This window comes from Pongo pygmaeus, chromosome 1, assembly GCF_028885625.2.
Source record: "Pongo pygmaeus isolate AG05252 chromosome 1, NHGRI_mPonPyg2-v2.0_pri, whole genome shotgun sequence".
Lineage (NCBI taxonomy): Eukaryota > Metazoa > Chordata > Mammalia > Primates > Hominidae > Pongo > Pongo pygmaeus.
Window position 1 is genome coordinate 139106219 of NC_072373.2, and position 24114 is coordinate 139130332.

Consider the following 24114-nt stretch of genomic DNA (forward strand, 5'->3'; position numbering starts at 1 on the left):
GGAGGGGGAGAGGCACTCTGATTTTTAGAATTTTCAGCTTTTCTGCTCTGTTCTTTCCCCATCTTTGTGGTTTTATCTACCTTTGGTCTTTGATGATGGTGACGTAGAGATGGGGTTTTGGTGTGGATGTCCTTTCTGTTTGTTAGTTTTGCAACAGTCAGGACCCGCTGCAGGTCTGTTGGGAGTTTGCTGGAGGTCCACTCCAGACCCTGTTTGCCTGGTATCAGCAGCAGAGGCTGCAGAGCAGCAAATATTGCTGAACAGCAAATGTTGCTGCCTGATCATTCTCTGGAAGCTTCGTCTCAGAGGGGTACCCGGCTGTGTGAGGTGTCAGTCTGCCCCTAGTGGTGGGTACCTCCCAGTTAGGCTACTCAGGGATCAGGGACCCACTTGAGGAGGCAGTCTCTCCGTTCTCAGATCTCAGACTCCATCCTGGGAGAACCACTACTCTCTTCAAAGCTGTCAGACAGGGACATTTAAGTCTGTGGAGGTTTCTGCTGCCTTTTTTTTGGCTATGCCCTGCCTCAAGAGGTGGAGTCTACAGAGGCAGGCAGGCCTCCTTGAGCTGCGGTGGGCTTCCCCCAGTTCGAGCTTCCTGGCCACTTTGTTTACCTACTCAAGCCTCAGCAATGGCGGGTACCCCTCCCCCAGCCTAGCTGCTGCCTTGCAGTTCGATCTCAGACTGCTGTGCTAGCAATGAGTGAGGCTCCGTGGGCGTGGGACTGTCCGAGCCAGGCACGGGATATAATCTCCTGGTGTGCCGTTTGCTAAGACCATTGGAAAAGCGCAGTATTAGGGTGCGAGTGACCCGATTTCCCAGATGCCATCTGTCACAGCTTCCCTTTGCTTGGAAAGGGAATTCCCTGACCCCTTGCGCTTCCTGGGTGAGGCGATGCCTCGCCCTGCTTCGGCTCACGCTTGGTGGGCTGCACCCACTGTCCTGCACCCACTGTCTGCCACTCCCCAGTGAGTTGAACCCGGTACCTCAATTGGAGATGCAGAAATCACCCGTGTTCTGCGTTGCTCACGCTGAGAGCTGTAGACTGGAGCTGTTCCTTTTCGGCCATCTTGGAACTGCCCCCCCTTTTTTTTTAATATCTTGTAATTTTTTGTTGAACACTGCACATTTAAAATAATGTCACAACTCTGATAATCAGATTCTCCTCTCCTCTCTGCCCTAGTGTTGTTTGTTATTTTAGTGATTTTTTTTGAAACGAATTCTATAAAATCTATATTCTTTGTCACATATGGGCACTGAAATCTCTGCTCAGTTGGCTTAGTGGTCAGCTAATGATTGGACAGAGATTTCGTTAAATGCCTGGGAGCAATAAATCTTTTTGTTGAAGTTATGTGCGTGTTGGGACGCTCCTTCAACACTTAACCAGGCAGTTTACAACTCTGCCTTACTTTTTACTTCCTGCTTGTGCAGAGCCTCAGGTTTAGCCAGAGGTGAGCACTTAGGTCTTTCCTGGGTGTGTGTACAGCCCTTTCTGTACATGTAGCTCTCTAGAGTCTCAGGAATATGTTGGAGCTTTACAAAGCCCCCAGCTTTTCTTTTTAAAGCTTTTAGTCTGTTGTTTGCCTCAGCTGTTCTCTCCCTCAGCCAGCTGCAATATGAAACAATTACCTCTGATTGTTTTTGACAAATGTCCTTTGGTTGTCCTAGGGTATTGGGGGAAGCTTTTTATACTAGATAAGTGCTGAGTCAGGTCAAATTAAGATAGCTTTGTGAGTAGAGCCTTCCAGGAGACCACCAGATGTGTTAAATAATGACAGTTCTCGGGAATGAGGTACTAAAAGAGCTCCAAACCTCTTCTGTCTTTCCTAGTGCCTGCCAGGCTGTTGGATTTTTCTTTTTAGTTATAAAGCAGTGGGGCTTGGCTCTGTGCTCAGGCTGGAGTGCAGTGGCATGGTCATAGCTCACTGCAGCCTCAAAGTCTTGGGCTCAACTGATCCTCTGGCTTCAGCCTCCTGAGTAACTGGGACTACAGATGCATGCCAACATGCCTAATTTTTAAACATTATTTAGAGATGGGGTACCACCATGTTGCCCAGACTGGTTTCAAGCACTTGGGCTCAAGCAGTTCTCCCACCTCAGCCTCTCAAGTAGTTGGGATTATAGGCATAAGCCACTGGGCCTGATCCCCCCGGCTGCTAATTTTCAAAGCTACTACCCAGCTATGGGGGAGAATGGGAATAGGGCAAGATAAAATGCCTTAAAGTGTGCTGGTCTTCCCAAATAAGATTCAGCCATCTATCACTCTTCCTAGATTGCTCCAAGCCTTTGGCTGATTTCCAGAGTTCACAGAATGTTGATTTTCACAGTTTTTGCCAGTGATCTTGCTGGGTTTGTGGAGATGATTTTCGAAGGTTCTTGTACTGAAATTTTTGCTTATATCCTACTGTTGAGTTTTGGGAGTTTTAAAATATTTTAGATATGAGTCTTTTGTTAAGTATATAGTTGGCAAATATTTTCTGTTATTCTAGAGGGTATGTAGGGTTATCTCGTAGTGATTTTTATTTTGCATTTCCCTGATTCCAGATGCGACTGAGTACCTTTTAATATATGTATTGCCAAGTTTTATAAATGTTTTGTGTGTCTTTGGAAAGAATGTGTGCACTATTTATGTGTCTGTGTCTTAGTTTGGGCTACTGTAACAAGTACTATAGACTGGGTGGCTTACAAACAACAGAAATTTATTTCTCACAGTTCTGGAGATTGGAAGTTTGAGATCAGAGTGCCGACATGGACAGGTTCTGATGAGGGCTCTGAGCCTCTGATGTCATGTTTTTGATTTAGTGTTGTTACTACTTTCCTTCCCCTTCCCCTTTTAAAACTCTTGTTGTTGGTTTTATCTGCTGGCCACAAACCCAATTTTTGTTTTCTGAAAATAACTTTTTTTCACCTCATTTTTGAAGGATAATATCATTGGATATAGAAGATGTTGTTTCAGTATCTCCATTTTTTCTGATAGTCAACCATTAACAATATTGTTGTTGTTGATATGTAACCAGTCATTTTTCTTTGGCTGCAGTCAAGGTTTCTCTGGCTTTCACCAGCTTGACTATGATATATATGCATATGTGGCTCTTTGTGTATATTCTCTGCTTGGGTTTGTTGAGATTCTTGGATTTGTTAAGTCAACATTTTCTACTGAATTTGAAATGTTTTGGCCATTATTTCGTCAACAACAAATTTTTTATGCTCGTTTCATTCCTTTCTTTTTGGGACTTACATATATGTTGGACTGCCTAATAGTGTCCTACTGGTCTCTTAGGATCTGTTTATTTTTCTTTAGTCATTTTACTTTCTGTTCTTTGGATTAGACAGTTTTATTTCCCTGTCTTGAAACTCACCAATTCTTTCTTCTGCTATCTCTAATCTTCTGTTGACTCATCTGATGAATTTTTTTATTCTGGTTATTGTATTTTTCAGCTTTTTCTTTTTTTTAAGTTTCTGTCAGTTTGAACATAATTTCTTTTAATTTTCATAACATACTTAGAATAAACTGCTTTGAATTAATTCAGGTAGACTCAGAATCAGTATCTGTTGATTTACTTTTCTTTTTTCCTGAGTCTGGGTCACATTTTCCTCTTTCTTTGCATATCACGTGTTTTTTGCCTGAAACTGCACATTATGGTATGTTTTAATGAATGATTCAGTTAATGTTCTTAGAATTGCAGGTCTTTTTTTTAAGGTAGATAGTTAACTTACCTGGGCCCAGACTGCAAACTTGGTCTCCCCTGATGTATGCAGCCGCAGCCATCTCTGTTTTCTTCTAGCTTTCCATTGCTGCTTTTTTGGCCTGGCTTGTTGGGGGTCTCCCAGTGTCTGAGTAAGTTGGTTGTTACCCAAAGATTTGTGGAGATTGTAGTCCGATTTTGCCCTGTGGTTTTCTTGCTTCTCGGAATTTTACTAATTTCCAGCTGTTCTGCGGAGCTTCTAACCTTCACTAGCACTTCAACCTTGTAGAGCTGCAGCTTCCTGCTGCCTACACTGCATAGTTGGGGAATGCACTCTGTTGAAAGGCAACAAATTCAATAATACAGTGCTATTTTCAAGTGTAGCATCATTCTTTCTAGTTTCTGCCTACTTTTTCCTCAATCCCTTCAGGTCTTCTCTGTGCCTACTGGTTTATCAGTCATCCAATGATTTGGGCAAAGTTTATACCTAGAATTTTTGTTTCACCCCTCTGGTTCTCTGACTGCCGTGTTTTTCCCATTTAAATTTCCAGTTGTTTTCTCAGGCCTGAATACAGAGCCCTATGGTGATACTGTCTTTCTCCAGAGATAACTTTTGTGCGCTTGTGGGGTCTCTAGCATTCTGTGATTACTTGAATTAAATTTTAGGGATTGAAGGATTGATGAGTACATATGGTATCTATAGGATGATGTCTTTATTTTTGGCTTGGATTTCTTCCATAGTAATTTCATTCCTGAACATGTTCTCTCCATGAAGTGTGGCAAAGATAGCCACTGGCTGCTCTAACCTACATCGTTCTCATAGCTCTTTCCGCTGAGGATTCAAGTGACACTTCCCCAATAGTTTTTGCAAATGTACTAAGCAGCGTTCTACATCTCCCATTTAGTCCCATCCATGAACAAATTACTGTGCTAGGAGAACAGGGTAATCTGATCAGCCTGAGAGTCACTTGTTTATCCTTCCATTCAGGTGCCTAGGATTGGGGCCACTGTAGTAGTTGAGTAAGAATGTGTCCCTATCTGGAAATTAAGGTTACTATTAGTAAAAATGGAGGCAATGTTAGAAATAGAAGATTGCTCTATAACAGTTTTTATAGATTTTGGAGTGTCCTGAAAAATTTCATTGTATTGCTGGATCCAGTAAAGTTGTCTAGGAACAATATTTCACAAAAAAATTATAATTGAGTGGTGACATTACTTACAAAATGATTTTGGTCAGTTTATATGTCTCTGAGTTTGAAAAATTTTGTGACAGAATGTCTTGTAGAGTTACTGCTAATAAAAGAATGAAATAGATTTGTTCCTTTTTAGCCCCCTTGTCTTCAAAAGTTAAGAGACCTAAATCAAATGTCAATATAAAATAACTCTTAGGGCTAAGAAAAATTTATTATGGTATTGTTAAGATAGAGTTGCTGTGTCAGCTAATTATTGTGTAACAAATTACTTTGAAACTTGGTGGTTTAAATCAATAAACATATTGATTAGAACAAGTCTGTGAGTCAGCCAGGTGGCGTTTCTGGTCTTGACTGGGCTCATTTATGAATCTGCATTTAGCAGCAGGTCAGGAAGGTGGCTCTGCTTCTCTTGGCTGGGTTCTCTGATATATTTGGGCATTGACTGGCCGTGGGGTTGATCTAAGATGGCCTATATTGAGCTGGCTGTAGTTTGGTCTAGGATGTGCTGTGACGTCTGGGATACCCTCCCATCCTGAAGCAGATGAGAGTTGGCTTGTTATCATGGTGGTGGCAAGGTTTTGAAAGAGCAGAAGTATACAATGTCTCTTGAAGCTTAAGCTCAAAACTGGCAAACTGTGAAATCTGCTGGATTCCACTGGTGTTTCTTATAAGGTCAATCCCAGATTTAAGAGATCAGGGAGAGGACGCTACTTCTTCTCTTTCTTTTTATTTTTTAAGAGACAGGGTCTTGCTCTGTTGCCCAGGCTGGAATGCAGTGGCACAGTCATAGCTCACTGTAACCACGAACTCCTGGGCTCATGCAGTCCTCCTGCCTTGGCTTCTTGAGTAGCTAGGACCACAGACATGCACCACCATACCTGGCTAATTTTTGTATTTTTTGTAGAGGCAGAGTCTCCTTGTGTTGCTCAGGCTGGTCTTGAACTTCTGGCTTCAAGTGATCCTCCTGCCTTGGCCTCCCAAAGTGCTGGGATTACAGGCATGAGCCACTGCACCTGGCGGACCACCTCTTGATGAGAGAAACTACAAAATTTCCTTGCCAAATACATGGATAACGAGGTGAAACAGAATTGGGCTATTCATAATCGGGCTTTTTTTTCAGTTGGTAAAATTAGATTAATTTTCAGTGTTTAGTTCTGAACTCATATTTCAGTAAGAATTGCTTGCATATAGAAATTGGGGCAGGTACAAATTTTGTATATCAATCTGTCCAGTAGTCCAGATTACTCTTTGCTATATTTGTTTCATACATCAGGTCTGATGAGATTTTGGAAGCATTGTTTATACACTGAATTACCAATTGTAGGTAGATGTTGGTAAATTAGCAGTTGTTCAAAGGTGATTCATTTATATCTTTTTTTTTGGTTATAAATGATTTTTTTTGGGTGTACATTTATTATTCTAACTTTGAGATTTGACTTTTTTTCTGTTTGTTCTTTGTATACTGTGAATTTTTAACAGATTTATTGAAGTGTAATTGACATATTAAAAAATCACACTTAAACAATTTGAACAGATTTGACGTCTGTATACACCTGTGAAGTCGTTCAAGATAAGGAACATACCCTTTAGTTTCAAAAAGTTTCCTTATGCCTGTTGGTACTCCTCCTGTTTGCCCAGACAGTGAATGATCTGCTTTAGGTCATTTATAAGGTGGTTTGCATATTCTGGAATTTTACATAAATCAACACATGCAGTACGTACTCTTTTTGTTTGGAGTTTTTTTTTAACTCAACGTATTTTTTTTGAGATTCATTCATGTTGCGTATATCATTAGTTCAGTCCTACATATTCTGTTGCAGGTGTATAATGTAAGGATTCACCTGTTGATGGACATTTTTCTTCTAGTGTTTCAATATTACAAATAAAGATGGTATGGACATTTGCATACAAATCGTTTGACATGGTTTGGCTCTGTGTCCCTACCAAATCTCATGTTGAATTGTAATTCCCAATGTTGGAGAAGGGACCTGGAGACAGGTGATTGGATCATGGGGACAGATTTCCACCTTGCTGTTGTTGTGGTAGTGAGTGAGTCTTCACGAGATCTGGTTGTTTAAAAGGGTGTAGCGCTTCCCCCCTTCACTCTTATTCTCCTGCTCCACCATGGTAAGATGTGCTTGCTTCTCCTTCGTTTTCTGCCATGATTGCAAGTTTCTTGAGGCCTCTCCCAGCCATGCTTCCTGTACAGCCTGCGGAACTGTGAGTCAGTTAAACCTCTTTTCTTCATAAATTACCGAGTCTCAGGTAGTTCTTTATAGCAGTGTGAGAATGGACTGATACATCATTGTATGGACATATGCTTTCATTTGTTTGGACAAATACCTAGGAGTTTCCACTCAATGACTGGATCCTGTAGTAGGTGTATGTTTGACGTTTTAAGAAATGGTGAAACTTTTACAAAGTGGTTGTACCATTTTATCTTCTCATATGAATGTATGAAAGTTTTAGTTCCTCCACTTGTTCACCAACACTTGGTATGGTTGGTCTTACTAATTTTAGCCATTCTTACAGCTGTGTAGTGATAACTCTTTGTGCCTTTAATTTGCACTTTCCCAGTAACAAATGATACTGAGCATCTTTTGATATGCTTGTCATTCATGTGTTGTTGCCGAAGTGCTGCTTCAAATCTTCTGCCTATTTTGTAATTGGGTTGTTTTATTATTGAAGGTGTTAAAAGCAGGTTTATTGAGGCATAATTGACATGTAATAAAGTACACATATTTAAAGTATACAGTGAGAAAAGTTTTGACACATACATATATACTCAGGAGGCCACAAACAAGATGATGAATATATTCATCACCCCCAAAAGTTCTCCTGGTGTCACTTTGTAATTCTTCTTCTCCGCCACGTTCCTTTTTGGGGGTCTGTCTCTTTAACAGCTTATAGTTTAGGATTACTTTCTTTTCCCACTGAGGCAAGACTCCTTTTTGTCTGGTGTTAACGTGAATTAGGAGATTTTCCACTCTTAAGAGAACAGGTACTATTTCTGATGCTGTGTAAGACTAGGGCAATTCTCTTTCATCCTTTTGGGTGACTCTTCCTTGCTTGAATAGTTTCCACACAGAGTTGCTCTAATCATTACGTAGCTAGATACTTGAGGGCGTTCTTTGTGGAATTATCTTCTCTTCAGTACTCTGCCCTCATGACTTCTTTAGGCTTTTAGCTCAGTCTCCTCAACTCAAGGATTACCACCAGATTCTGCGTAGATACTGTTTTCCTTGGGCAGGGATCTGTACTTTATCCAGGCAGTAGTTTGCTCACCTTATTTCCCTTTCAGGGTTCACCATCAGGGGTTGCCTAATGTCTAATATCTGAAAACGATTGTTTCATATGTTTTCTGATTTCTTGAGTTTTCAGGGAGGAGGGCAAACCCAATTCCTGTTACTCCACCTTGGCTTTTATATGTACTTTCTACTCTTCATATTTATCTTTTATTTTGGTAAAAAACACATAACAGTAAATTTGCCATCTTAACTGTTTTTAAGTGTACAGTCTAGTAGTGTTAAGTGTATTCACATTGTGTAACAGGTCTCTAGAACTTTTTCACTTTGGAAAAGAGAAACTCTGTATCTGTTAAACACTAATTTCACTTTCTCTCTCCCCCAGATTTTGACAACCACTCCACTTTCTGTGATTTTTGACTATGTTAGGTACCTCATGGATGGAATCATATAGTATTTGTCCTTTGCGATTGGCTTATTTCAGTTATAATGCCCTTGAGGTGATTGAGGTTCATCCATGCTATAGCATGTGACACAATTTCCTTCTGTTTTAAGGCTGCATAATACTCCATTGTATGTATACACATTCCCTTGATCTGTTTATACAGTGGTGGACAGTGGGTTTCTTCCTTCTCTTGGATCTTGTGAATAATGCTGTTGTGAACGTGGGCATGTAAATATCGTTTTGAGATTCTGCTTTGGATTCTTTGTGTATATGCCCAGAAGTAGGATTGCTGGATCATATGGTAATTTAACTTCAGATTTTTTGAGGAACTGTCATGTTTTTCATAATGGCTGCACTATTTTATATTTTCCCTGAAAGTACACCAAGGGTTCCAATTTCTCCACATTGTCGCCAACACTTGTTATTTCCTGGGTTTTTAAAAATAACAGCCTCTAGTGGATGTAAGGTGATATCTTGTAGTTTAGATTTGCATTCTCTGATGACTGGTGATGTTGAGTATCTTTTCTTTCTTACAGTATTTTTTTTTGGAACAGGGTCTTGCTATATTGCCCAGGCTGGAGTGCAGTGGCACATTTATGGCTCACTCCAGCTTTGACCTTCCAGGTTCAAGTGATTTTCCCACCTCAGCCTCTCAAGTAGCTGGTACTACAAACGCGTGCTACCACACGTATTTATTTTTTTTAGTAGAGACAAGGTCTTGCCATGTTGCCCAGGCTAGTCTCAAACTCCTGAGCTCAAGCGATCCTCCCACCTCAGCCTCTCAGAGTGCTGGGATTACAGTCATGAGCCACCACACTGGGCTGAGCATCTTTTCATGTGCTTGTTTTGTATGCTGTCTTTGGAGGATTGTCCATTCAAATACTTGGCCCATTTTTAAATTCAGTCATTTCTTTTTTTGTTGTCAAGTTCGTTATATTACATATTTTGGATTTTAACCTCTTATCAGATACATGATTTGCAAATATTTTCTCCCACTGTGTAGGTTGTCTTTTGACTCCATTGATTACTTCTTTTGATGTACAGAAGTTTTCAACTTTTAATGTAATTCCATTTTTTGTTCCCTGTGCTTTTGGTGTCATGTTCAAGAATTCATAGCTAAATCCAATGTCCCGAAGCTTTCCCCTATGTTTTCTTTAATAGTTTTATTAAATAATAGTTAATAGTTTTATTAATAGTTTTATTGTTTTAGTTCTTATGCTTTGGTCTTTATCCATTTTGAATTAATTTTTGTATGTGGTGTAAGTAAGGGTCCAACTTCATTCTTTTTCACGTGGATATTGGATTTCCCAGTACCATTTGTTGAAAAGACTGTCCTTTCCTCTCTGTGTAGTCTTGGCCCCCTTGTCAAATACCATTTGACTAGAAATGCATGGGTTTATTTCTGGGCTGTCTATATTTTGTTTCATTGGTTTATATGTCTTTTTATGCTGGCACCATTGTTGTCTTGATTACTATTTGTATTTAGTATGTTTTGAAATCAGGACATGTAAGGCCTCCAACTTTGTTGTTCTTTTTCAAGTTTGTTTTGGCTCTATGGATTCCTTTGAGATTCCATATGAATTTAAGGATAGGTTTTCCTGTTTCTGCAAAAATGCCATTGGGACTTTGACAGGGATTGCATTGAATCTGTAGATTGCTGTGGGTAGTATGGACATTTTAACAATAAATCTTCCAATCTGTGGATACAGTGTGTTTCCATTTATTTGTATATTTTATGGTTTCTTTCAGCAGTGTGTTATAGCTTTCAGTGTACAAGTCTGTTGGATCCTTGGTTAATTCCTAAATATTCTTTTTGATACTATTGTACATGGAATTGTGTTAATTTCTTTTTCAAATTGCTCATTGAAATACAACTGATGTTTGCATGTTTGTATGCTTTTATTTTTTGTATCCTGCAACTTTGCTGAAATGATTACTTCTAACATTTTTTTTTTCTTGAAAACTTAAGAGTTTTCTGCATATAAGGTCACATCTGAGAACCAGGGTAATTTTACTTCTTTCCAATTTGAATGCATTTTATTCTTTTTTCTTGTTTAATTGCTCTGGCTAGGGCTTCCACTACTGTGTTGAATAGAAATGGTGACAGTAGGCATCCTTGCTTTGTTCTCTATCTTAGAGGAAACGCTTTCAGTCTTTCACTGTTGTGATGTTAGCTGTGGGTTTTTCATGTATGGCTTTTATTATGTTAAAGTTTCCTTCTATTTCTTTTTTGTTTTCATATGTTGAATTGCATTCCAGGAGTAAAGCCCACTTGGTCATGATGTGTAATCCTTTTAATGTGCTGCTGAATTTGTTTTGCTTCTATTTTGTTGTAGATTTTTGCATCAGTATTAATCACGGATATACGTCTATAATTTTGTTCTTGCTTGTTGTGTCTTTGTCTGGTTTTGGTGTCAGGGTAATGCTGACCTTATAGAATGAATTTGAAGTATTCCCTTCTTTTGAATTCTTTATGAGTTTGAGGAAGATTGGTGTTAATTCTTGTTTAAATGTCTGGTAGAATTCTCTAGCAAAGCCATCTGGTCCTGGGCTTTTCTTAGTTGGGAAGTTTTTGATAACTGCATCCAATCTCTGTTTACTGGTTATAGGCCATTCAGAGTTTTTATTTTTCATGTCCTCGTTTTGCTAGGTGTACATTTTTAGGAATATACCAATTTATTCTAGGTTATTCAATTGTTGATGTATAATTGTTCATAATATTCTGTTATAATTCTTCTGGCATCAGTTGTAATGTCCCCTCTTTCAATTCTGATTTTCATTTTTCAAGTCTTCTCTTTTTCTTAGTCTAGCTAAAGAGTTTATTGATTTTGTTGATCTTTTTTTAAAAAAAAAAAACTAACTATAGGTTTCATTGAGTTTTTTTCTTTCCTTGTCTTCAGTTCTATATTTAGTTGATCTCTGCCCTAATATGTATTATTTTTCTCCCTTCTGCTACTATTTGGTTTAGTTTGTTCCTCTTTTTTCTAGTTCCTTGAGATATAAAGTTAGGTTGTTGATTTGTGTTTTTTTTTTTTTTTTTTTTTTTTAACATGTAAGCTTTTGCTGCCATAAACCTCTCTCTTAGTACTGCTTTTGTTGCATCTCATAACTTAATGGTTTGTTGTGTTTTTGTTTTTGTCTCCGGATATTTAAAAAATTTCTTTGTAATTTCTTTGACCCATTGGTTGGGTAAGAGTAAGTTTTTTAATTTCCACATGTGTGGATTTTCTTGTTTTCCTTCTGTTATTGGCGTTTAGTTTCATTTCACTGTGATTAGAGAAGATAGTTGGTATGATTTCAGTCTTCTTAAATTTATTCAGATTTGTTTTGTGACCTACCTTTTATATAATTTTAATGTGTATCTGAACTTTCAGAGTCAATTCTGAAGACTTTTCTGAATTGTCAGTGTTTAGTTTTCTGAAATATGTTCATGTCTCTTCAGCATATTTACAATATTTTGAAAATTAATAGACATTCTTTTTTAGAAGTTTTAGATTTACAAAAAATTTCAGCAGGATAGTATACTAACCACCCCTTCCAACTGTCATTTTTCCCTGTTATTAACATCTTACATTAGTACAGTACATTTGTTACAGTTAATGAACCAATATTGACACATTATTATTAACTAAAGACCATAGTTTATTCAGATTTTCTTAGTTGTTACCCAATGTTCTTTTTCTGTTCCAAGATATATTACATTTAGTTGTTGTTTCTTCCTAAGTTTCTGAAGACTTTGTTTTTGATGACCTTAGGAGGTTTTTTTTTTGGTTTTTTTTTTTTTCACCTTAACAGTTTTGAGGAATATTGGTCAGATATACTCTATGGTCTTCTATTGGAATTTGTCTGATGTTTTTCTCATGATCAGACTGTGGTTATGGGTTTTTGGGACGATGTGTTACACTTGACATTTTAGTATTCAGGTGTTCTCTTAGAATACTGCTTGAAGCAAAACCAGTGGTGCCAACTGCTTTTAAGTTTTATCCTCTTTTTTTGTACCCCCTCCCACTTATATAAGTAATATTCCAATTATATTTCTTAGGTATAGATTTTAAAATACTTTCTATCATACTTCTTTGTAAAATCTTTTTTTAAAAAAAGTTTATTTGCTATTATCAAAAAGATGAAAGATAACAAATGTTGGCAAGGATGTGCAGAAAGGGAGCCTTTGTGTGCCTTGTTAGGAATGCAAAATAAACAGCCATTGTGGAAAACAGTATGGCAGTTTCTCAGAAAACTAAAAATAGAATTACCATATGATATAGCAGTCCCATGTCTGGTTATATCTAAAGGAATTGAAATCAGTATGCTGAAGAGGTATCTGCATGTCCATGTTCACTACAGCATTATTCACAATAGCTAAAATAGGGAAGCAACCTAGGTATCCATCATTGGATGAAAGGATAAACGTGGTATATATGCACAATGGAATACTATTCAGTCTTAAGATAGAAAAAATTCTGTTATTTGCAACAACATGGGTGAACCTGGAGGACATTATGCTAAGTGAAATAAACCAGACACAATAATCTAACTTACATGTAGAATCTAAAAAAGTTGAACTCATAGAAGTAGAGAGTGAAATGGTGTTTACCTGAGGCTGGGTTGGGGAGTGGATGGGGCAAGAGGAGATGTTGATCAAGTGGTACAAAGTTTTATTCAGGAGGAATAAACTTTAGTGATCTATTGCACAGAATTATGAAATATAGTAATAATGCATGTATATTTAAAAATTGCTAAAAGAGTAGATTTTAAGTGTTTTACCACAAAAAAAAAGTGTGAGGTGATGGATTTGTTAATTAGCATGAATTAATCATTCTACTATGTACGCATATGTCAAAAAATCACATTGTACCCCATAAATAGATAATATATACAATCATTATTTGTCAATTAAAAATTAATAAAATAAAAAATTAAGTGTCTAAAATGTGCTGGTTTAGGTTTGTGGGGAAAAATGCAGTTAAAAAGTTTTTTTTCAGATTTTGGAGAGTACGAGCAAAGCAAGGTAAAATTAAACAGCTTAAGTCGAAGTTTGTATGTGTGTGGTGTTTGTATATGTCTTTATTTTTTATTGTGGTAAAATATGCATAACAAAATTTACCATTTTAAAGTGTACAGTTCTATGGCATTCAAATATGTTTATATTGTTTGTGCAACCATATATAGTTTTTAAAATATGCATTGGTCTGCTAGGACTGTCATAAAATACTACAGACTGGGTGGCTTACACAACAGAAATTTATTTTCTCACAGTTCTAGGGACGGGAAATTCAAGATTAGGGTGTTGGCAGGTTTTGTTTCTCCTGAGGCATCTCTCTTTTGCAGAGGGCCTGCCCTCTGTGTGTGCATACCTTGTGTCTCTTAGAATGATACCAGTCAGGCTGGGCGTGGTGGCTCACGCCTGTAATCCCAGAACTTTGGGAAGCCAAAGTGGGTGGATCACTTGAGGTCAGGAGTTCAAGACCAGCCTAGCCAATACGGTGAAACCCTGTATCTACTAAAATAAAAAATAAAAAATTAGCCAGGCATGGTGGTGTGTGCCTATAGTCCTAGCTAATTCGGAGGCTGAGGCACGAGAATCGCTTGAACTCAGGAGGCAGAGTTTACAGTGAGCCTCTGTCTCCAAAAAAAAAAAAAAAGACACCAGTCATATTGGGTAAAGGCCTCATAAGTTACCTTATTTAACTTGATTCCTGAAAGGCTCTCGCTCTAATGTAAATTTCTGTTATGTAAGCCACCCAGTCTGTAGTATTTTATGACAGTCCTAGCAGACCAATGCAGTTTGTAACATCTTTTGTATAGGGGTGCTTCCAGTTTATCTCCTTGAGAACCTGCTATCTTCAGTGTATTAATTTCCTGTGGTTGCTCTAACAAATTACTACAAACTGGTTGGTGTAAAACAATAGAAATTAATTCTCTCACAGTTCTGGAGGCCAGAAGTTCAAAATCAGTATTATTGGGCCAAAATCAAGGTGATGGCAGGGCTTTGTTCCTTCTGGAGGGAGGCTGTAGAAGACAATTCATTCCTTGCTTCTCCCTGATACTGGTGGGTGCTGGCATTCCTGGCAATGGCCCATGTCCTTCCAGTCTATGAAGGCAGCGTTTTCAGTTCTCTGCCATGTCTTCTTCTTCTTCCTCTTTTTTGGAGACAGTGTCTTGCTCTGTTGCCCAGGCTGGATTGCAGTGACGTGATCTCGGCTCATTGCAACCTCCGCTTCCTGAGTTCAAGCAAGATTCTCCTGCCTCAGCCTCCTGAGTAGTTGGGACTACAGGTGCGTGCCACCACGCCCAGCTAACTTTTGTATTTTTAGTAGAGACGGGGTTTCACCATGTTGGCCAGGCTGGTTTCGAACTCCTGACCTCAGGTGATCTGCCCACTTTGGCCTCCCAAAGTGCTGGGATTACAGGTGTGAGCTACTGTGCCCGGCCTCTCTGCTTGTCTTCTGATTGCCTTCAGTGTGTGTCTCGTTCTTATAAGGATACATGTGATTGCATTATGGTCCACCCAGATAATTCAGAATAATCCTCCCTCTCAAGATCCTTAATTTAATCATATCTACGAAGACTACTTCTTCTTTTTTTTTTTTTTTTTTTTGCCATATGAGGTAACATTGTCAGATTTCAGGGATCAGGGTGTGGAAGTCTTTTGTGGGGCGATAGTTCAGCTTATCCCACTCAGTCGTTTATAATAGACTTTTAATGTTCTTACTTTGATTTTATAGTTTAGTTTTTAACAGGCCCCCATGTCCAGTTCTGGGTTGGTGGGAGATGATGGCATTGAGTGGCAGAGAAAATATCTCATCTTTTCTAGATACGATGCAGAAAATTCTAGGTCTGTGGTTCTAGGAAGGACAAATCAGAGATGATAGTGAGTTTGGAAATAAAACAGTTAATCTAGCTTGAGAACGGAGGTAGGTATGGTGGTGCTATATTTTAAAGAATAGAGAATTTAGAAGAGTCACAAGCTAGTTTTAGGTATGGGGAGGAGGAGATGTGTACAGTGTGGGACACACTGAGTTTTCAGAACTTCTGAAATATGGTAAAATTAGTAATGGTAGGTATATTTTTGGCAAATGCGTGTTCAGTGGATTGTTGGAGTAGAAGTCACTTTATACTAGATTAAAGATTAAATTGAAGATGGAGAGATGGAGAGTATTGATATATTCTATTCTCTAGAGTAATGATGCTTGGCATTTAGTAAGTACTTAATCAGTGTTGGCTATTATGATAATTACTATTAGTATATACTTTTATGTGTTCCAATACTATAACATTTTTGTCTTTAGCTGTTTGGTGTATGTCTTGATATGTACATAATATTAAATAAATACTGATCTAGAAAGATGTGTGTTTTGTTAATATTTTAATTATTGCCATTGCCATACTATTAAAATTAATGAAAACAATTTAGAATTTAAAAAAAAATTAGAAAGTTTCAATTTCTCATTTGAATAGATTGTTATTTCTCAAAAAAAGCAGTGGGGTTGGGGGGCACTTAGCAATAGTTTCCTAAAGATTAAAATGATGGTATTCTAGTTGAATGGTTTTTTTATGTTATATCAAGAAATATAATTTGGTTTGTGTTTTTTCATTTAAAATAATAGTGTATTGTAGCTATAGTTATTCATGCCTGAAACAAAAAAATTAAACATTGGTCTTTGTGTGTATTTCTTTCAGGTTTGATTTAATTTTGGATGAGATTGTTCTTGCAGCAAGATGTTAATAAGACAAAATCTAGGTAAGTAGAAGACTGCTTTGTTAAATGTACATGTCAAGGTAGGAATAATACAAAAAATCTTTATGTCTTAAAAATGTGGTGTTGAGTTCAGAACCAAAGAGTTTTTAAATAAAATTTTGAAATGCAAATAATTGACTTTTTGACAAACTTGGTCCAGTTGATTTGATGGGAGTAAAATTACAACTATCAAATTGTGGACCTAAATTTTTAGTTTCCTTCTTTTGTGTTGAGGTTAACTAAAGCATTCAAGTTTCCAGTGAATATTCTAACATGTTAGAAAATCAAGTTAATGTTTGGTTCAGCCACTCTTATTGAACTCTGACCACTTCAGTAAGACATTTATTGTGTCACTTCATTGTTCTCTCCTTTGTTGGTAAAGTATATGAATAGTCATTGCTTTTGTGAATTTTGCTTCATTTTTACTGTTAAGGAAGCACTTTCCCAAATGGGATAAATTTGCCAAATTGTGATTTCTTTCTGTTAATATAGTATTCAAAATTGTAAATTATTGTTTTAATGTTTTCCTAGTGGGTGTCTCTACTGAATGACCTCTCTAATATAGCATTCTGATTAGCTTTCTAAGGCTGTTCACTTTCAAAAAATTGAATTGGCATCATGTACTTTGGTATGGGAAAGAATGCTTTTTAATAATATAAGCCGTTGACATGTTTTAAAAAGATACATTTACTATTTATTGGTAAGTGAATATGGCTTCAAAACGGAAACAAGGGAAAAAGAACACTGAAAAAATTGGAGTTAATTTGGTTTTCCCTCTAACCAGATGTTTCAGCTGTCAAAAATTTGCTGATCTCAATGTTTGTTAAAGAAAAAAAAAAGTCTAGGATGAAAAGTGCTGTAGTTCAGTAATATGCACTGAAGGAAATCTCAGTCAGTGGTTTGGGCATATTTTGAAGCAGAATTTTGCTTTTATTGCTATTATATAGTAATAACAGTAGTGGTAGTTTGAAGAGTACTTATTGTGCTCTAAATTCTGTTGAGTGCTTGTCATACCTTATTGATTGTTATAGTACCTCCTCTTGCTGTGTAGAAAAATTTTATTTTTTGCTTTATAGTGGGCTGTTTTTCTTTAGGAATAATAATTTACTTTTGTAGCATTTATTAGAAATAACACTTGCCTATGTATCTTCTTAAAGTGGAGAAGAAGCCAGACTTTTGTACTTGAAGGTCTTATTAGGGATTTGTTTTCTAGTTGAATATACAGTGTCTGTTAAAACTTTTGTTCTGATTTTCTATGTTTGATATTGCTTGTGGGATGACACTGGTTTAACTTATTCTGACCTTATTTTTCACCATGCTTATATATGTAGTTTTTTCTTTTTTATTATGGTATAGTTTACATATATATGGTAACATAAAATTTGAGGTATAGAGCTGAATGACTTTTCACATACACATTCATATATGTAACCACCATCTAGATCAAGATATAGAACATTTCATTACTTTGGAAAGTTCTTTGTGCTTTCTCCGCTTCCAATCCAATAGCCTTTTCCCCTGAAGTAATCATCTTTCTGAATTCTGTCAGCATAATTTAGTTTTGCCTGTTCTTGGATTTTATATATAGTATGTACTCTTGTGTGTGGCTTTTTCATTCAACATAATGTTCTTGAGCTTCATCTATGTTGTGACTGTGTCAGCAGTTCATTATTTTTTATTGCTGTTTTATTTTTAGTAATATTCCATTGTATGAACACACTACAAAGTATTTGTTTTCTCAGTGATTTGGTTTATTGGATTCTCCATATCTCTGTTCCTACTTGCTAACTTTTCTATACTCTTTTCCTTCTTCTACCTGTCTCTTTAATTGTCCCCCATCACTTTCAGAATAAAATGTAGTAAACCTTATAACACGGCATGCAGTTATCTCACCATAGCTATGCCAGAATGCTGAGGATTATATGAATAAACTAAGTATGATGTTTCATATTCCTAGTTCTAGTCCTAGGTACATGTTGTCACTTTCCCTCAACCCCATGCCTCCCCAGTTGCCAGAGCCGTCTCTGCTGGTTATCAGCTTATCTTCTGAAATAGCCTATCTGAAGCATCATCTGATCTTTTAAGCCAGGCCTGGCCGTAGTTTGTCTTCTTTATTAGAGTATGAGTTTGAAGGTAGATACCATCCATATCTCCTTTATCTTAGCACAGTGCTGGGAATACTGTGTGCATTCAGTAAATGTTTTGTTAAACATAGACCAATGAAAAGAGTTCTTTTCTCCCAGGCAAACAGAGATTCAGAATGCTAGCTGGAATGGGATTGGGGGCATTGGCACTTCAGTTGCTGTTGGGCCATAGGAAGGAGCCACTGAGGATAATCCAGAGACAGCATTATAGACATTTTAGAAAGAGAAATAAAATATTTCCCAAGTCTTCCTTCAATACAGTTGAAATACAGTGGCTGGTAAAATATTCTTAATTCAGACCTAAAGTAAGACTGTCATTGTTGATTTTGATTAGTATTTCCAAGTGGAGGTATTATGCAGAAATTTGAAGTTGCTATGAAGAGTATTTTCTTTGTGGATTTCTACTAGTTATTTCTTTAAAGATTTTGAAATGTTAGACTAATACAAGTAGAAGATTGGGAACACTAGTCACACGTGTAAGAAGTGAAGAAAACTTTTCCTTATTTCTCTGAAGGTAAAAAACTGTTAGGATGGAGGAAGATATTGTAGAATCATAGCCTGGAACTGTGATAACATTTTTGATTCCCACAGCTTAGGAAGCTTGCTATTTGTTGAAAGGTACTTAAAATTTTTTTAATTGTAGATATGTAATATAACATATATAAACAATATACTTTTTTTTGTTTTGTTTTTGAGACAGAGTTTCGCTCTTGTTGCCCAGGTGGGAATGCAATGGCGCAGTCTCGGCTCACTGCAACCTCTGCCTCCCAGGTTCAAGCAATTCTCCTGCCTCAGCCTCCCAAGTAGCTGGGATTACAGGCATGCGACACCACACCCAGCTAAATTTGTATTTTTTAAGTAGAGACGGGGTTTCACTATGTTCGTCAGGCTAGTCTCGAACTCCTGACCTCAGGTGATCCACCCTCCTTAGCCTCCCAAAGTGCTGGGATTACAGGTGTGAGCCACTGCACCCAGCCTAAACAATATACTCTCTTAAGAAATAACACACTTCTTAAATTTTAAAGCATTTTGACTAGTGGTTCTTTTTTTTTCTGTGTTTGAAATTTGGCTAGTTGGGTTGGCTATAGTAATCATCTGGAGATTTTTATGCCTGAAGCTTGATTGCCTTCTAGCAAGTCCAAAGCAAGAAGAGGTTCTTCCCCACAGGGATCAATTTGTTGCTTTTCCTTTCTGCAGCTTCTGCCATAATGTTTGAACACAGAGTTGGTCATTGACATTTTCTCATGCTGTTCCTTCTGTCTTCCCACAAGGATTTTCTTAGACATAGATTCTTACCGTATGTAGACCTTGGTTCTTTTTTTTTTTTTTAATCCTGGTTGTGAAGTGTGTTTAGTCATATTGTTGGTTAGAGTTGAGGAGCTGGAGAAATTTAACCTTGAGATTGCCTAACTTACATGTCTCCACAAAGATTTTAGACTAATTTTTCTTCTCAGAGGCTGCTTGCTGTACCTCCATTGCAGAGTCTTCGTCTTCATTTTGTGCTTCAATATTTAACATAGGCAGCTGCTGCTAAGACTGCAGAATCCCCAAATCCGAGGATTTGAAATTCTTTATGGATATTTGTCTTAGATTAATTTCTCTAATTTCTAACTTAACCTCTCTGTACTTCAGTTTCTTTAGTAGCATTGTAGATGTGCTGCCCTTTGTTATAGCATGAAAAAGAAAACTTCTTAATTAATAAAATTTTTTGTCCTTCATTCTAGATGAGATTGTACAACGTACATTGACCCTTTCCAGCTGTATTGCCAAGTAACATTTAGTATTTAGTATTTCACTTTTTTTTTTTAGACAAAGTTTTGCTCTTGTCGCCCAGGCTGGAGTGCAATGGCACAATTTTGGCTCCCTGCAACCTCCGCCTCCTGAGTTCGTGCGTTTCTCCTGCCTCAGCTTCCTGAGTAGCTGGGAGTACAGGTGCATGCCACCACACCTAGCTAATTTTAGTATTTTTAGTAGAGATGGGGTTTCACTGTGTTGGCCATGCTGGTCTCGAACTCCTGACCTCAGGCTATCCACTGGCCTCAACCTCCCAAAGTGCTGGGATGATAGGCCTGAGCCACTGCACCTGGCCACATTTAGTATTTTCAAAATGTAAATTTTTTATAAAAGTCACATGTGACCTTATGAGCAAATAGTACAGCAATGTTTAAAGTAAAAAGTAAAACTCTTCTCTCCCACCCAGCACTATACTCCCCATAAGTTACCAAAAATAGCTGGTATGTATTCTACATCTTTCTCTTTCTGCTTATCAATATATTTTGGACATTTTTCCATATATTTACCACATTTATTATAACTGTTACCTTACTAATATTTAGGTAAGTCTCAGGATTTTTTGCCTGTATATAAGTACTGCTGCAATAAATATTTTTGATTATAGCAACGGGAGTGTGTGAGAGTGTCAGGATAATTTGTAGCAGTAGATTGCTGGATCAAGGATATGTGCCCTTTAACTTCTGATATAATAAAACTGCAGTGAGGTTGTACCACTTAATATTCTTATTGCTAGTTTATGAGAATATCTGTTTTCCCACATTCTGCTAAATATTTGTTTTATCCTTGCTAGTCTAATTGGTGGAAAGTGGTATTTATTTTACTGGGCATTTTTTAAATTGTGAGAGTGCTCAAAGGTTTGAAATATCACCTTCATTACAACTTAAGTTCTATTGGAGAATATATGTGAAGATTTTTATTTTTTACTGTTAAGTCTGTCAGTTCCATCAGTTAACATACCTTTGTGTTTTAGGTATTACAGTCAAAGTTATTTAATATTGAATAATCAGATTATTTGCCTTTTTTTCCCTTCATACTATTTTTTTAGGATATTTCCTTATGGTAAATTTCTTTATAGTTTGCTACAAACTAACATCAGCATAGCCTGTAAATAAAAAGAAAATAAAAGCCATTACTAAATATTAGGTTCATTAAGTCTAGATTGATAGCAGACTGCTTAAAATCTGTTGTCTTTTACAACTCAAGCATTAGAATACTTTGCTTCTTTGTGGTTATTTTTTACTATCCTTATTATGTATGATAAGCTACAGTTATTAGTCTTAATTCCAGCTTTAATGTGAGTGAACTCCTTTTTTTTTTTAAGTATTTAATTCTAGGAAACTTAAATACTTAAATTTATAACCAGAAAAAAAGAGCTGAGAAAATCCTTAATGTTTCTGTGATGGATTTCTCTGAGTTATTTTTACAAATTGGCATATTTTGGTATTTTTTAATAGTATTTTCTAGTGTGATGCCTTTATTCCTAGATATGTTTAAAGTACTATGCCATATTATATAAGGGATTTGAGCATCTGTGGATTTTGGTATCTATTATATAAGGGATTTGAGCATCTGTGGATTTTGGTATCTAGGGAGGTGTCCTGGAACCAATCCCCTTCAGATATGAAGGATCAACTGTATATCTGTCTCTCTTGATCTACATCTCTTAAAACTCACCCTTGGTTTCACTGTGCTGTTAAATTTATTTAAAGGGAGGCTACATTGTTCTCTTTTGAAGTTGAGCTGTCAGTAGTTTTTCCAAAGAAAGTTTCAGCCATGCTTGTGTTTAGTATAAAAGTTTCTATCCAAATCTGAAATGTTTTTAAACCTAGCAAAGGCTAAGTGGCAAATATCTTTCCAATATGTGAACAGGAAACCATAAAACTGCTCCTTCAGACCAAAGAATTTTGCCATGGCTATACTTTAGCCTTCTATGATTGGTCTAAACTGTAAATAAAAGTGCTAAATAAAACAAGGCATTCAGTAAGCCTTTATTGAAATCTAATATTCTAGGCACTGTGCTATATGTTAGGGATGCATTAGTCATTAGAATTCCCAGTACCATGTAACTAGTTATAGTACAAGTGATGAACACAATACTGCCAAGTCTGAGTAGTATAGTGTAGTAGTAGGCCTGAGGAGGACGTTTTTAAGGAACAAGTCAGGAAAGGCTTCATAGGGCAAGATATCATTTAGAGTTGAAAAAAAGAATAGAATTTTGACCTTGGGAAAATATGGGCAGATGGGGCATGAACTAAAGCTCTTACTTTAGTTGCTAGACATTATTTCGTAAAAACAGTTTCATTTAACTGGATGTCCATATTGCCAGAGTTACTGGCAGTTTCTTAAATGTACTGAAGTTCACATTTTACTACAGCTTAGGAATTTATTATTTGAACTGTTTCCTTGTGCTATTTTTTCAAACTGTTTAAACAAGTTTAATTTTTTTGAATCCACCAAGAAATAAATGATACTGTGAAAGCCTTCATACTCATCATTATTTTGATTATTCTAATGTTACACTTAAGGGTAAGAGATTCAGAAATAATGAATGACTGGCTTGAGGTCAGGTAGATAATTGCAGAAACAGAATTGGAACCTAAGTCTTCTGACGTCTGATTTACTATTCTTTTGAGATGACCATTAAAGTAGATATTTGAGGCCAGGAGCGGTGGCTCACACCTGTAATCCCAGCACTTTGGGAGGCTGAGGTGGGCGGATAACTTGAGGTCAGGAGTTCAAGACCAGCCTGGCCAACGTGGTGAAACCCTGTCTCTACTAAAAATACAAAAATTAGCTGGGTGTGGTGGCAGGCGCCTGTAATCCCAGCTGCTTGGGAGGCTGAGGCAGGAGAATCACTTGAACCTGGGAGGCAGAGGTTGCAGTGAGCTGAGATCGCGCCATTGTGCTCCAGCCTGGGAGACAGAGCGAGACTCTGTCTCAAAAAAAAAAAAAAAGAAAAAGTAGATATTTGAAACTTTTGGGGTCTTCTAACTAGGCTGAAGCCCGTGGGCTCCGTAAATTTTTGTTTAATATTTTATTGATTCATCTGATGTTTTATGAATTGGTGATTGTAATTAAGTTGGTTTTAGATCACACTTTACTAGTCTGAGGAGAAAAGATAACTAAATATGTAATTATAATCAAGTATCATTAGTACTGTCTCTGTTCCTGGAAGGCAAGGGCCATGTCTGTTTTATTCATTAAGATATATTCAGTACTTTAATATAGCTAATACTTTACTCATAGTAGACATTTAATAAATATCTATTTAATGACTGGATGGAAATATGGCAAGGCCACCCAGAAGTGACACTTAAACTGAAACTTGGAGGAACTGTTGGTTATTAATGTGGATAAAAAATACAGGGAAGGACTGTTAGCAGAAGAAATAGCATGTGCAAAGGATGAGAGGTAGCAGAAAGGGAAGATTGCTGGAACTGAAATAAATGTAAGTTTTGAATGTAGAGCTCACCGTGGGGTGTGGATGTGGGGAGTGGCTAGTGTCAAGAGATTAGATGAGAGAGTAAGGCTGGGCTATTTTATTGAGGCTTTTATAAACCATTGAAGGAGTTTAAATGTGAGGAAATTATTTTATTCTGTTTTAGCAAATGAACCTAATTAAAATGGGGAGAACAGTTCACAGGGAAAGCTAGATTGGATTCAGGATGACTAGTTAGTATGGGGAGCATGCTGGCCTTACTTGAGAGTGGTAGAAGTGGGGATAGAAAGATGTGGTTGGATTTGAGAGAGATTTAGACAACAAAAGAGACCAGCTTTGGTGGTTAATTGTAATGGAGGTGGGAGTAGGAGAATAAGAAAGGAGTTAAGTGTGACTCATGTTTCTAGCTGGGCAGTAGTGCTGTATTATTCA

The 24114-nt window shown here is 37.1% G+C and overlaps 1 protein-coding gene across 27 annotated transcripts in view; it reads left to right on the forward strand.

The window, feature by feature from the left end:
* The window catches only part of ZNF644 (zinc finger protein 644), a 108660-nt gene that overhangs the window by 23627 nt on the left and 60919 nt on the right, over nt 1-24114 (forward strand). For 25 of the 27 annotated variants that reach the window (XM_054476782.2, XM_054476834.2, XM_054476863.2 and 22 more), the window contains one exon: nt 16248-16308. In XM_054476782.2, the coding sequence (XP_054332757.1) occupies nt 16265-16308 (44 nt within the window). In that variant the 5' untranslated portion in view covers nt 16248-16264. Of the gene's footprint in view, nt 1-5786; nt 5955-16247; nt 16309-24114 lie in introns of those variants that run through there. The other 2 variants (XM_054476809.2, XM_054476941.2) reach the window with 1 other exon arrangement.